The sequence below is a fragment of the Mirounga angustirostris genome, unplaced genomic scaffold (assembly GCF_029215605.1).
Source record: "Mirounga angustirostris isolate CCGP_5_RB_7025 unplaced genomic scaffold, mMirAng1.0.hap1 SCAF_2, whole genome shotgun sequence".
Taxonomy (NCBI): domain Eukaryota; kingdom Metazoa; phylum Chordata; class Mammalia; order Carnivora; family Phocidae; genus Mirounga; species Mirounga angustirostris.
In genome coordinates this window covers 13,627,204-13,642,414 of record NW_026991710.1, presented here as the reverse complement: position 1 = coordinate 13,642,414, position 15,211 = coordinate 13,627,204, and the positions used below count along the sequence as shown (strand labels likewise).

Below are 15,211 nucleotides of genomic sequence, written 5' to 3'. Positions count from 1 at the left end.
AAAAAAAAAAATTTAAAAATAGAGCTACCCTATGACCCAGCAATTGCACTCTTGGTTATTTACCCCAAAGACACAGATGTAGTGAAAAGAAGGGCCATATGCACCCCAACGTTCATAGCAGCAATGTCCGCAATAGCCAAACTGTGGAAAGAGCCGAGATGCCCTTCAACAGACGAATGGATAAAGATGTGGTCCATATATACAATCGAATATTACTCAGCCATCAGAAAGGATGAATACCCAACTTTGACATTAACATGGATGGGACTGGAGGAGATTATGCTAAGTGAAGTCAGTCAAGCAGAAAAAGCCAATTATCATATGGTTTCACTTATTTGTGGAACATAAGAAATAGCATGGAGGACATTAGGAGAAGGAAGGGAAAAATGCAGGGGGGGAATTGGAAGGAGAGATGAACCATGAGAGACTATGGACTCTAAGAAACAAACAGGGTTTTAGAGGGGAGGCGGGAGGGGGGATTGGTTAGCCCGGTGATGGGTATTAAGGAGGGCACGTACTGCATGGAGCACTGAGTGTTATACGAAAACAATGGATCGTGGATAACCATATCAAAAACCAACGATGTATTGTATGGTGACTAACATAACATAAAAAAAAAAAAAAAAAAAAGACAGCGTTCAAACACGAGAGCTAAGAAGGGTTTCAGTTAGCAAAACCCGAACTACTTCCCCTGAATAGGCTTCTGTAACTACCGAGTGACTTTTCTGCTTCCAGTCTACAAGAGTCCAGAAGCCACTTGCTTCACAGCCTGAGCTTGGGGCCGGGGCTCTGCCTGTAAGTTCTCACTGAGATCCGCTGCTGACTTGCCCTGGCGACTCCGGAGTCTATTCCCTGCACAGAGGTCTGCTTTCCTCAGACATTAAGTCCTAATTCTCACTCGCCTCAGAAGCACCTGATAATTAGATGGCTGTCAATTACACCTAGAATTAAAGATGATCCACTGGCTCAGAATAAGAAAAGCAGCACACTCTTGGTTCAAGAAGTCCAGAGAGAACCCCATGGGGTGGGGTGGGGGGCGGGGAACACACCAGCACATGAGGTCATTCTGTCTACTCACATCTTCCTCACTCTCCATGCATAGGACTACAGTTGAAAGTAACCACCAAAGAGCAGCAGTTACCACCGCTCACCTTTTAGATCTCTCTCAAATCCACCCATTTCTTTTCTACTGCATCCATCCTGGTGAGGCCACCATCAAGTCACTGGGGTGTCTGCCACGGCTCCTATAAATTCAGGTCTCCCTGGTACCAGTCTTACCCCCTTCATTTCATTCCTCACACAACTACCATTTTTACCAAAATAAAAAATATCTACCTCAACAAACATCCCGGTAGGCTTTGTGTGTTTGTGTGTGCTCGTAAAAAATCATAAGCAGATTCTAAAATTGATATGTAAGTGCAAAGGATGCAGCTAAAGTAATTTTGAAAAAGAAGAGCAAAGCTGGAGGACTCCTTACTACATGTCAAGACAAAGCTGTACTCATTAGACACTTGGTCGCAAGGTCCTGGGGGCAAGGACAAAGAGGCCAGAGTTACACCCCACAATAATATGGCCAACTGATTTAACAATGGTGCAAGGTAGTTCAATGGAAAAGGATAGTCTTTTAAACAACCAGCTTTGCAACAAATAGACATCCATATGGAAAGAAAAAAAAACAATGCTTTCCACAGCATGCACCAAAATTCAAAATGGATCATAGCCTTAAATGCTAAAACTGTAACACTTAGAGAAGAAAACACAGACTCTCCTGGCTAGAAACCCTTCAGTTACTTCCAGTTATTCTTAGAGCAAAGTCCAAAAGGCAACCGGGCCCAGAACCACCCATCTCTGCCCCCGTCTCCACCCGCTGTGTGCTTCCTTCCCCGCCACCTCGCTCTGCTTCAGCCTGCTTCCTGTCTGCAGGCCTTCCCTCAGGCCTTCCCTTGTCCTTCTCACCTTGCAGCTCCTCCCTGCCCTCCTCCCTGCTGCACTAACTCCTCCTACCATTCCCCTCTTTAGCTAAACCTGTCACTCCTTTGAAGAAGCTTTCTCTAAACCCAAAGACTAGGTCAGGCTTCCTTGCTAAAATATTCTCATAGCACAAATCCAAGGATGGATTTAAATTAACCATAAACTTCACATTGAGCATTAATGCTGCATCGTGATATTAGCCCAAGACAGTATAAAATCATCACAATTAGCAAGACAATTAAGAACAGCCTAACTTTCACTCTCTAATTTTTATTTGCTGTTGTGCTTTACGACAGACACTTAAGTTTTATGTCTATGACTGCATACGGATGTAACTTAAAAATCAATATGCATACTGTGAATAATATAAGCTTGAACCTTTTAGTGATGGGCCAGAATGATTGTTTGGAGACCAATGCTTCAAAGCAGAGAAGGTGGACCTCTGGGTAGAAGACAGAGGATGCTAACATCAGGAAGATGCCGCTGGCAGCCAGTGCTGCCTGGGCTGGGTCTCACGGCACCTGGAAGCATTCCTGTGAGGGCTGCACTCATTCACGTTCCAGACAGAGCATCTGAATGGGTGCCCACATGTACTGGAGACACCCAGATTTTACGGATCTGTACAACCATTTTCCAAAGTAATTTCCATGGACCATGAGTCCCAAGAGAAATAAATTCCCTCCCAAAGGAAGCCTAGAAAATGCTACATTCTGTGCCCTGAGAAGTCCTGTAGTTAAAAAAAAAAAAAAAAAAAAAAAACAGAACAAAAATCTCATGTGTTTTATCTACCCTAGTTTTTGGCCAAGTAATCCTTTTTAACCCTCATGCTTAATTAGCAGCCAATGCCTCCCACGGGAAATACAGACCTATACCACCTCCTCCACCTCAGCTTCTCCTTGCTTGAAATAACCAGACAGGTCCCAATTCTAAGGAATACTTATGGTTTAATAAGATTAATGGGAGCTAGGCTGGTCAGTTAAAGAAAGCAATTGGAATCAAGCGAAGGGGCAATGGCATGATCCAAACAGCTCCAACCCCATTATCCACACGAGGGAGCTTTAATATCCACACAGGAAAATCAAAGTGTACGGTGGAAAGATCTTAGTCATTTTAAAGACAGACCTGAGTTTGACTTCTGACCCTATGCATGAGTTATAGGGCTCTGAACAAATACTTCACCTCTCCAAGCCATGCCTTCCTTACCTGCAGAGGTGTGCCTAACTCCTAGGAGTAAGATCAAGGATAACACATGTAAGATGCCTAACAGAGTCTCTAACACACAGTAAGCATTTTATAAACGGCAGCTTAATACATTTAAAGTAACATATAAGATTGGACCGAACACCATGCTTGTGAAGCAAACTTCACATAAACGATACAAGTACATACAAAGCATTCACCAAATACAAAGCACAGAGACATAAAGAGGTACCTGTCAAAAGTAATCCCCTTCCCAACGAACACCAGGGGTGCTTCGCCTGCATTGGGGCTGCCTCTGTAGTGAATTTCCAAGAAGACTGGAGGCTCGTCAGATCCTTTGGCCACACTTAGGAATGATCCCATTTCCTGTTCCTCAATCCAAGATTTGGGTCTACAGTGCAGAAAAGGAGAAAAATCAATATGCTTCGTTATCTCTATTTCAAAATAACTTAGAAAATATTTATGTGTAAAACTCTTAAAACATATACACGTGTTAATGCTTCAATTATCACATCCTACTTGCTTTCTGAATATGCTTGGGCCACTTGATTCTGAGCCTGTTTCCTCATCTATAAAACGAGGTTGGGGCACCTGGGTGGCTCAGTTGTTTAAGCATCTGCCTTTGGCTCAGGTCATGATCCCCCACGTCTGGCTCCCAGCTCAGCAGGGAGCCTGTTTCTCCCTCTCCCCACTGCTCGTGCTCTCTCTCTTGCTCTCTCTCTCTCAAATAAATAAAATCTTAAAAAAACAAAAACAAAAACAAAATGAGGTCACTGATACATCTGTCAAAAGATGAGCTACAGAATTACTAAGAGGGCAACGCCTTCGGGTCCCCTCCCTCCTTGGAAGCTTTATACTGTCACTTTGCTGTATCGCTCAAACTTTGTTTTGCTGTCCCCCCCCCCCCCAAAAAACAAATTACTAAGAGAATTCACCCATAATACATAATACAATGTCAGGTAACAAGACAGAGTCAATAAGTACTTATTGCTTGATTTGTTCCTCCTAACCTACTGATATCTACAGTTTCACGTAAGATAAAGTTGGCAGAGCTCTGAGACCATAAAGGATGCTTAAAAGCAGTTACAGGGTGCAGTACTTTATTTTTTGTATTTCTAAAAATGACCCAAAAAACCAACCAATAAAAACAAAAAAAACAAAGAAAACAAAAAATCCAACAAAGCTACACTCCAATGACTGCACTAAAGTATCACAGTTCTTTGCTGTTTTAGAATTGCTGGAATTTGATCTTTTCAGCATCGTCACACTGCTTCTCATGGTTTCAACTGCAGTCTGAGATGTCTGCTTGAAGTGGGAAAGCTAGTAAATACTTAAACACGGGATCACAGGGGGTGATCCAATGGGAACAGTCTGTAATGCCAACCAGAAAAGAAATGCCATATCGCTATCCCTGGCAGGTGACGGGTACAAAGGTCTTTGTACTGAATTCTGGCCACAGTTAACTAGGCCAGGAGAGAAATCCTACACTCCAACAGGCAAAGCAGTAAAAACTACATCCAAGGAGCGCTCCTCCCTACACTTGCCTGTCCACTCGTTAAGATCATTAAAAGGGTTTTGCCATGGGGAGATGGCCACCAGACTTCAGAGGGGAAAGAACATAAAAACAGAAGGGAGGACAATGAAAACACCACTTAAAAGCAGCAAGGCTGTACAAACTCAGTACTTGATGCTTTATGAAAGCCCTGGCCTTCTGGAAGTCCCGTCTGTATTTCTCTGACTGACAGCCATCTACACAAGAGCAGCTGTCTGTTTAATGGGTTAAACTCTGCCCGTCTGACCCGCCTCATCGCTGCCTGAATCCTTCCTTGGCTTCACAAGCCCTGGTAGTTTCCCAAGGGGCCACTGCACACTCAAGTCTGCACCTGAAATGCCCCGCCCTACTCTCTCTCCATCTAATTGCGATGGCCATCTTCCAGACTCTGCTTAGGCACCATTTTCGTTGGCAAGTCTTTCCGGCTCTTCCAGAAGCCTCCTTGACTAGGATCCTCTGTGTACCCCTTTTCCCTGCCTATTCCCTGCATTATTACCTGATGTGGACCTCTGTTTTACTACTAGCACCTCTGAGATTCTTCTCAATGATTTGGGCAAATTTGGTTGGTGTCATCTCATTGGCTGGAGTCTCCATCAAGTGCCGTGCCAAGTTCTGCCCAGAAGCAAAGAGGACGCCCTTCTCCCAGGCCTCCTGGTCCCCGCTGGTGGAAGAAAGCACAAGGTCACTGTCAGACAACCTCTCAAGATACTGACTGTGCTGCAGCTAGGAGGACTCTTACCCTATAAAAGCAAAAGGGGAAGACCCCAAGTGCAAAATGGACACACAGGACCTGGATCATTCTCTGCTCTGACCCAGGGCAGCAGATACAAAGAGCTAGAAAACAGGGCCCTGGCTGAGCCGAGGTAGAGAACAGAAGCATTCCACATTTCATGTGCATGAAAAAGAGGTGGACTGATGGGTCCTTGAAGCCCTAACTCTAACACACAAACCAATGGAAGAGGTTTCCATCTTGGGTGCCTGGGTGGCTCAGATGGTTAAGCATCTGCCTTTGGCTCAGGTCATGATCCCAGGGTCCTGGGATCGAGTCCCGCATCGGGCTCCCTGCTCAGCGGGGAGCCTGCCTCTCTCTCTCTCTCTCTCTCTCTGTCTCTTATGAATAAATAAATAAAATCTCTAAAAAAAAAAAAAAAAAAAAAGAGGTTTCCATCTTCTCAAAGGCCCACTGTGTCCTTCACTGCAGCAGGGATGATGCAGCCCCAGGGGCTTGCTGTGGAGCAAGCACACTGCAACAGTCCTGATGTGAAAGTGAAGGCCTTTCTGCCTCCTTTTTGCCCGGGTCAGGGCTCTGAACACAAGTGCACCAAAGGGCAAGGACCAGCTTTAAAAGAAAAGATATGGGCATGTGTGTCACGATCTCAGATCTTCTTATGCACAACAGGAATTAATACAGGTGGCACAGAAATGGGGGATTTGCCATGTGCCACGCACTTGACAGTGTCTTTTGATCACCATAAAAGCGCTATGACATTGGGATTACAGCTCTACTGAACAAATGAAGAAAGCAAAACAAGAGATTTTGGTCACTTTGCTGAAGTTGCCCAGCCAGCAAGTTGGGGAGCCAGGGTTCAAAGCCAGGTTGAGCGGTCCCAGAGCTCTCATCCCAAACCACTCCCTCACAGCTGCCCACCCCCAGGCTATATCAAGACGCCCACTGTCCTCATAGCGCCATCTCCTGAAGGTCTCACCTCTGTCTATTCCTGATGGCAGAGGCGTCATCTCCTAGAACCCAGGAAAGATAGGGTTGCAATGTAGTAGGTACTCAATAAGTCTGCTGAAAAATGACCCTCCCCACTAGACCATGAGGGCAAGGACCCTAAGCCCTCTATCTGTATATCCTGGCATTTGACACAGGGCCAACAGATACTGGCTAAATGGAAATTATTTGTATCAATACTTGCTGGGACCTGTCTGTCACATTCTCCCCTCTTCAGAGAGCCAACTTGGTTTGGCTTCCTAGTAACCAGCAAGCATGGAGGGGCCTAGGAAACCACGGGTTGAAATACATACCTGGCAAAAGCCAGGAGCAGAATGTGAGGACAGTCACCACACTCGTAAAATGGCTGAGGTGATGGGGGAGGTCCCAGACAAGCCATGTGGCATGCCCATACTGAGAAGCAGGCAGCTCACACCCAAAGGCCTGACTATCTGAACATCAGGAAATGCAACCCTAATCTTGGTTTTGTTCCATCACCTTCCATGGAGCTTCACTGACACGACAACCTTCTTCTTCTGCTTTAGGTCATCATACTCAAAGAGACCAAGCACTGCTCCTTCTGCAGCCGCCTGCGCATCTCCACAGGGATCCACCTCCACGGTAGAGATTTCCAGGTCTTGAACCTGCCTGCACCCCGCTTCAAAGGGACAGAGAAAAACCAGAAAAAATGGGAGTCAGTCAGAAGCAACCCAATAGTGGAAGGCAGAAGCATGATTGTGGGCTGAGAAAACAAGAGGTCTGGGGTTCAAATCCCAGCTGACACTTGACCTTTCTGAGCCTCCTTCTGCAAAGTGAGGATGAGTCCACATCTGACAGACAGTGGGAGGACAGACTCATAGATAAAAGGGCTGACCCAGCTCCTGGTAGAGTGGGGCCTGCTATTATTGTACAACTTCTGAAACATCAGAATTTCCTGACAAAGCTTTCTAGTCACCAAGAGCTTATCAGATTAAAAATGGCAGAGGAATGATGACACTGAAATTATATCCAAAGAACTGAGTAAAGTCCATTAGTAACACAGCATTTTACGAAGATCAGGTTAGCAGAAAGTCTCAAATAAAAGTTATGAACGAATCACTCAACATGAACTTTGAAAGTAGATTTAACAAACAGAGACGATATCCACAGGGCCAACGATCAATCAAGCTAATTATCACCGCCTCAGCAATGTCTCTCAAAGCATCTTTAACCACAGTCTCTGGGTAAAGGCCTCATTCTGCTGCTCAGCTCCGAAGTGACTCAGTGGCATCTATCTCAACTTGTAAACCATGCACGTGGCAAACGGGGACAGACACCTACCATCCAAGCACCCCACACTTTGCATCCATTTCCTCTAACTGCAAGTAAGAGGATTCCACGTCATTTAAAAGTCAGGCAACACGAGGTTTGTATTACAAAAAGGAAAAAAACCCACCATAACTTTCTGGTAACATAGAGCTCTGGGGTCAATACTGCATGAGAGAACAATTAATGGTTGTGAAACTTGCAAACACAAGCTATGCAAATATCAAAACTAAAATTCCAAAAGCTAACCTTCTGTATCCACGTAAGGCCAGGCATACCGTGTAAGGGAAACCGAGCATTTGCTCAGATGAGTGTTTTCTCTGTGAACATGGTGGGGGGTGGTGACGGTTACAAGGACCAAGCGAGCGGAAAGAGACAATCTTAAAGAGGACATCCTCGAGACTCTCCATCAACCTTAAACTTCAAAAGTGGAATCACCTGCAACAGCAGCTCTGATGTTTTCTTTGCCTTCGTGCCAGTTTTCCTGGTCGTCGACTCCAGCTGCCTTTCTGCCGAGGCCAACCACCACCACGCTGGGGAAGTCCTGTTTGACACATGCACAAGATCAACCAACCACATCATGTCTTTAAAACATCTGTTTCCAGCGGGGAAAGGTCTGTGAGATCCCACACAATTACCTTCACCTCCACACAGGAACCTCCCAGTGAAATTTCGTTGTTTTGTTTTACCCTGTATCTTGGTAAAATTGTATCACTTGTGTTTAAAAGGTAGAGTGAGGATAATCTTGCAAATAATTCTACGTAAGCCTGTGCCATAACTATGGAAACTGAACAACGAAAGCCGACAGACCACGATGCAGTGCTTCTTAACAGCTAATTGCCTCTTTACAACCTTAAATAATATTTGTGGCTTAACACAGGAATAAAAGCATACACACAATCAGATACAAAATTTTCTGCACGACTGTGCAGCCACATTACTTGGCACTCAGGAGGGGCCCACTGAGGCTTTGCCACATAAAGCTTATCTTCATCTCATACCTCATGCAGACCATAAAAGGTTCGGGTTTTGCCTGCCTTCAGAGGAGGTCCAGATCTAAAACGAGAGGAAATATTTAAAAACTAGTTGTCTCTGCTCCTTTGGAAAGTGACATATACATATCTTTTGTGTGATTACAATACTCTGCTGCTTCTGTGAATTTGCTGCATTTATGTTTTTATCAAAATACAGAATTCTCTCAGGTCAGATTTTTCAGATGCAGCACTTCTAATTCTAGCTCAAAAATCATTTAGCAAACTTCCACACGGGATTTAGTACAAACCTATTTGAAAACAACTACAGAGAGCAACGCCTTGGATGGGTAATGTGTGGATACAGAGGGGGGCTGAGCTACAGAGGGGGATGAAGGCTGCCCCGAAACTCCCATCTTTCATAATGGCCAACCTGACTGCAGCGTTCAGCTTGGAGGCTGTTGGGGTGGGTGGGTAGAGTTCTGTACAGATGGGATACTGGGCAATTTCCAAACAAAGGAGGTGGCAAAAAATAATTATAGTCAGAGGACTGGATGCCCCGGTGCCACAGCTAATAGTTATCTGTCAGGAAGGCCAGGCTATACTGTACTCAGTGGATTTTGGATTAATGAATTAATCACGGCACTTGAGAAGGCAGTCTACTGGTGAAGGACTGGGAATTGAGAAGGGATGCAAATTCTATCACCCCGGGATTCAACAATTACTATAATTATTAGACTACATTCCAACAGGTTATCTATAATCTGAATAATATGTACTTGCAGTCGCTTTAAATTGACACTTCTCTTTCTGCCAAACGTGGCCTGCAGCTCAGGAGTCGAAACTCCCAATTTCTGTACCTCCTCTAAATCGTATCTATTCTGAGTGTTCCCAATAGCAGGCCCCACCCAGATTTACTGAATTAGAATCTGTAGTCTAACTATACCCTTAGGTAATTCACTTTGAGACTTTGAAACTCAAGGCACACCAAGAAAGGAGCTGTACCCGTAAGCTGTTTTGAGCTAGTCTAGGGACAGGCTGTCCCCCATAAATGAAGGGGCATTAGAGCAGGCAGACAGGCTGGTGGGAAGGCAGGCGGGTAGGATGAGGGTGGGCTGAGGAAATCTGGTACTTTCCAGATCTTTCTAGGTCAGTCTCTCACAACGTGTTTCTGATTTGAAGTGGCCTTACTTCCCAGAATTGTAGACTCACCCCTACTGAAAGGCAAAGTACCAAAGTGCATTCCAGGGGCAAATACTTTCACTTCCACTGAGAAGATACGGGCCAACTTACTTCCCTTAATTTTTATCTACTAACAATAAAGCATAAGAAAAAAATTCTCTTTCGGTTTCAGGGCATTTTAAAAACTGGAACCCATAGGCGAATACTTACATGTTCAAAATTTCTCTCAACCTTCCGGACACCAATTTATCAAAATTCTCTCCTGCACTCGTAAACGGTGGCACATCATCTTCTTTGTCTTTGGTATAGATTCCTAAAACAAGACCCTGAGAAAGAACAAGCGGAAAAAAAAAATGAGTATAATTAGAATAGATCCCCTAGGGGGACTCAGAGTTCCCCACGTTCCAGAAGAAGCAAATAATTCCACCCAAATTCCCCTCAAGGCCAAAGCCAAAAAAGAAGCAGGTGCTGGGCAGTCAGCTACACTCACATCCTGCCTAAATGTTTCAAATTCCTGCCAAAGCAAGACCGCAAGTACTACCTGTCCTGGGTCTTCATGATCCCTCCCAAGAAAGGGCTTTCACAGCATAAAGGGTTTTCTTTGCTTCCAAATAAAGAAGGGCAAAAAGGTGTTTTGTTTAAGAAAACAAATCCGTTTTTAACCAAGTTAGACCTCAAAGGGATTCAGAACATGCCACCCCAAAATATGCCACTTGGGCATATTGATTATTTTGAACTAAAGGCACATGAGAAACAGCAGGTGCAGGAAGGGCTGATATCCCACTTTCTACCTAAAAGCAGGGCAAAAAATTTCCTGTAAGAAAGGTGCTCTCCCTGTACTAAGAAATGGATCCACACAAACAAACCTACTAAAATAACCCTTACCTTCCATTAATTTCCCCAGTATACTTCCTAGTCACTGTCCCCCAATTTCCTGCCCCAGCCCAACCCCCTTTGTCTTGTTACATCCCCACAATTGCTCGTTCTCTGTTTAAAAAGGTATATGAGCTGTCCTGACAGCTCAAGGCTTGCGGGTCTTCATTCTCCTTTCGAAGATTCCCATGTACATGTAAAAACAGCTAATAAATTTTGTACACTTTTCTTTGTTAACCTGTCATACATCCGTTTAATTCCCAGGTCCAGCCACAGAACCCAGCAGAGTAGAGGGAAGTTTTCCCCTCCCTACAATCTTCAAACGCAAATCTCAGGTATTCTGGGATGCTACCACAGTAAAGCCAATGGCTGCAGTTGCCAATACAAATCCGCACTCTGGCCAGTTCCTAGGCTGAAAGAAGAAGGATGCATCTTCACACAGAGGCATCCTCACAGAGAGCAGAGCCCTGTGCCCAGCACCTAGCAGCTCATCCTGTCACGCCTCAAAGAACCGAAAGAAAGAAGTCAACCTGGGAATCACTATTTGTCTTTGCACGGCAATTTTTGACTTTAAAATGTTTTCTGCCTTACGGCAACTCTGTGAGGTGGAAAGAACACGTACTCCTCTTCCCACAGACCAGGAGACAGAAACCTGGTCTGATCTACTAGCCCACGTGCAACAGAACTGAGCAAGAATCCTGATTACCTTCTCCGACAATCCTACATCTTTTCCACAAAATCACACCGGTAATGGGAGCACACAGCGTCCTTTCTCTTCTTCATCAAAAAAATACACTTCCTTGGTGTAACTTTTCCAGATGCTAATTTTCCTAAGACTGCCCACTGCCCGGAATTCGGTGGAACCAAGTGGGGAACTGAGGACACAGGACCCACCTGCCACCTGGGAACGATGTTACACAGTACTGGAAAGAACACAGGACAAGGTATCTGGTCCCCTGGCCACCTGCGATACCGCTGGAGGCCTGAGCCCAATCCCTATCCAGAATATTCCTTGCCAGGGCCATTTTTTTCCTGGTCCTTAAGCATGACTCCCAAGCTTGTGCTCCTTTCACCGAACCATTCATTCCCCTTTCCAGATCCTCCACATCCCAATAGTGACCTTCATAATTTTTTTGAGCTCAATTAGATGGAAAAAGCTTTTCTCCTCCAAGACGCTCTCCTTTTAATTTCACAAAGATATGGGTCCCTGTGCAAAGCCCTTTTCCCTAGAGAGACGCTATTTTTCCTCTAGAAACTCTTGCAGGCAGTTAGTTTAGTCCCGGAGGACCCGTTGTCCTGGCCTTCCACTTAAGGGGTATTGCGGGGGGCTGGGGGGGAGTGGAGCCCGAGATGGGCCGCCTCCGGGGCCTCAGAGGACGCTGCACCTCACCAAACGCGGGCTCCGTCCTCGCCACGGTGGCAACACCCCCGGCACTGTCCTTCCCTGGGGCACGGCGCGGACTAAACAAACCAAGGACTCGGGACATGGCACAGAGTGCGAGCTCAGGACACGGTCGCCACAGCTATCACTCTCTCTCGGCCGGCGTTCGGAACCTAGCACTCCCCCAAGCAAAAGATGGAAGAATGGACACGCTCGGCAAACAGCCAGGGGGATGGGCAGCCCAAAGCCACCTGCCCCTGCGAAGGCCAGCTCGGCAAAGCCAGGGCACTTCTGAGCCGGGTTCTCGACCCGCTCCGAAGCTCCGGTCGCCCGGAGCGGGACTCCCGTGACGGCCTCCCACCTTCGTCATGTCGGCGGCGGCGAGACCCCGTGCCCAGAAACGCTTCACGCCCAGACGTGGGACGACGACTCGCCCGGCAGCCGGAAGGGGCAGCAAGAACATCTTCCCGGCTCGGCCCCTACGCCGCCCTCCAGCGAGCACGTGGCGCGTTGGGGGGACGGGCGCCTGCCTGGGGGTGGGGCTTTCGGGGGCAGCGAGCGCGCGCTCAGGGGGCGGGGCACGGGGCTAGGGAGGTGCCTGGCGGGCGTCAGGGGCGTGGCGGGAGGCCACCAGGGGCGTGGCTTTTGGGTGCGGACCGGCTTGAACTCGGACGAGCTTGGGCGGGACCGAGCGTGCGTGCGCCTGGGGGGCGGGGCAGATGTCAGGGGGCGGAGCGGGGAGGCACGCGCCCGCACACTGGGCGGTGCTGGGATGGACGCGCGGATCTGGTGGAGGCTCAGGGGCGTGCCAGCGTGCGTGTGCCTGTGCGGGCTGGAGCGAAGAGGCGGGCTCTCAGACAGGCGCACTAGACAGGGGCGGAGTCTCGGTTACGTCATATAAGGAGGGGCGGGGATGGAGGCGGGGCTCCGGGGGACCCCGGAGAAATAGGAGAGCAGGGGTTTTCCTGTAGAGGTCTAACCGCATAGTAGAGGCTCTCCTGTCGAGTTATTTTTATTCATATCCTTTTCTGGAACTTTTTTTAACTTGCATGTGGTCCAGAGGTGTAATAATGTAAGACAGCCCAAATGTTTTGGAAAATAGGAGCTTTGTGAATAGTGCTCAATGTTTTAACACAATTTTCCTTTTTTAAAAAAGGTTTTTAAAATTTTTATTGTAAAAAAAAATACATGGGGGCGCCTGGGTGGCTCAGTCGGTTAAGTGTCCTACTCTGGATTGTGGCTCTGGTCTTGATCTTGGGTCAAGAGGTTGGCCTCGCCTTGGCTCTGCACTCAGCAGAGTCCACTTGTCCTTCTCCCTCCCTCTCTGCCCTTCCCCTGACTCATGCTTGTGTCCTCTCTCTTTCTCTCTCTCTAAAAATGAATAAAAATACATGGTTGAATGCAACTCTGAGAACATTGGGAAGCACAAGGAGGAAGGCATAAGGGAAGTTATCCTTAATGTTACACCACTGTCTGATCCTTATTTTAGCTGGATCTTTGTTTTTTAGCTTAGGGCACAGGGTGGTGGTGGGGATACACCAACTGCAGTTTGCTTCAGGGACCACAGCATTTACATTTTCATATACTTAACGGGGTAAGGGAGAAATAAATTTCATAGCCCCCAAATAACTCTTTTGTCCTTACGAAACTGTTATTGACCACTTTGGGATATAAGACTTAGCCATCAATCAAACCTTAAGTTTACAAAGTGTTCACTAAGTTCTTTGTTAGAAACTGGGGATTTAAATGTCTGTGGCCTCAAGGACTTTATTATGTAGTAGAAGCAAGATATATCATGAATGTAAGAGATAAAAACAGACAGTATTTCATTGAGTGATGTGTGCCTTTGCCCCAGTTCCTTCTGCCCCCTTCTCAGCTTGACTAAGACTTTGTCTGATGGCATGCCATTCAGGAAACTTCTATAACATTCCAGCTGTGGGTTATGTGCACTTCCTTTGCTACCACAGCCCCTTGTTTCAAAGAACTAATTACCTGTAGGCTCACTGTATGTTTCCCCCAAGGCTTTTGTCTCTTGATTTCCAATGCCTAGATCTAGAGTGTAGACAGTAGCTGACACATACACAAGGTGTGCATATAATGTTTGAATGAAAGTATGATCAAGGTCTAGTGGATATAGCTTTGATAACTGAAGAACAGGCCTCCCTTGTGGTCTTTAGATAATAAATGCAAAACCAAAAAAAACTTGAAATGAGCCAGTAGAATGAGAAGGATATAGATGATTGAGGAGGACATGAAAATACGGAGGAGTGTGAGGGAGGGTGTTGGCTTGGCTTGGGGTATGGGGATCAGGCCTGCCTGGAATGAAAGGTGGTTATAAAACAGAGTGATGCTGGATTAAAGAGGATCTTGAAAGGCTGGAAGAGTTTATAATTGATGTGGGAGTTCACATGGACTCATTAAGTACTTTGTAGGAACTGGGAGAAATAAAAGCTATGCTTTAGTACAATTGATAGAGATTGGCATGAAGCGTACAAAAAGTTGAGCAGTGTAGGTAGGGGAAAGTTATGCTTCCCTGGAAACTTGTGCATGGTCCAGAGAGATTGTGAACAGGCTCCTCTGGGGTACCTGATTCAGATTCCAAGGAACTTCTTTCACAACTCTGTAAATTGTTATGCAATGCGAATCTTGTTTATAGACATGATAATGTAGGTCAGAGTTGGAGCACTCGTGTTGGTGAACACATGGAAATTCAGGGGGAGTGACCACTCACTCGGAGAGGGCATGGAAGCTTCACGCCCCTTCCCACATATCTTGCCCCATGCATCTTGTTCACCTGTTCCTGAGTTATGTCCTTTTATAATAAACCTGCAATCTAGCTTCTAGATGACATATTCCATTGATTCACATCTCAGGAGTGAGTGCCTCTTCTCCTCATTCCTCCTCAGGATGGAGTCAGCCAGACTTTTGAAACTTGGGTGAAGGATACTCCAAAGCTGAAGTCCTTGCAGGATGAATACTGTGTTCTAGAAACCATAAATAGTCTGTACTATAAACATTACTGATGAAACACGGAGAAGAGAGATGTCCAGTGAATAATCTGA

General features: G+C 46.2%; 1 protein-coding gene across 1 annotated transcript in view; it reads right to left on the bottom strand.

Moving 5' to 3' along the window:
* The window catches only part of LAP3 (leucine aminopeptidase 3), a 29,682-nt gene extending 17,014 nt beyond the window's left edge, over nucleotides 1-12,668 (bottom strand). The window contains exons 1-7 of the mRNA XM_045881426.3: nucleotides 12,511-12,668; nucleotides 10,106-10,221; nucleotides 8,744-8,798; nucleotides 8,181-8,286; nucleotides 6,936-7,095; nucleotides 5,220-5,384; nucleotides 3,404-3,562 (exon numbers count right to left, since the gene is read on the bottom strand). Of these exons, the coding sequence (XP_045737382.2) occupies nucleotides 3,404-3,562; nucleotides 5,220-5,384; nucleotides 6,936-7,095; nucleotides 8,181-8,286; nucleotides 8,744-8,798; nucleotides 10,106-10,221; nucleotides 12,511-12,612 (863 nt within the window). The 5' untranslated portion in view covers nucleotides 12,613-12,668. The remainder of the gene's footprint in view (nucleotides 1-3,403; nucleotides 3,563-5,219; nucleotides 5,385-6,935; nucleotides 7,096-8,180; nucleotides 8,287-8,743; nucleotides 8,799-10,105; nucleotides 10,222-12,510) is intronic.
* Nucleotides 12,669-15,211: the final 2,543 nt, after the last annotated feature.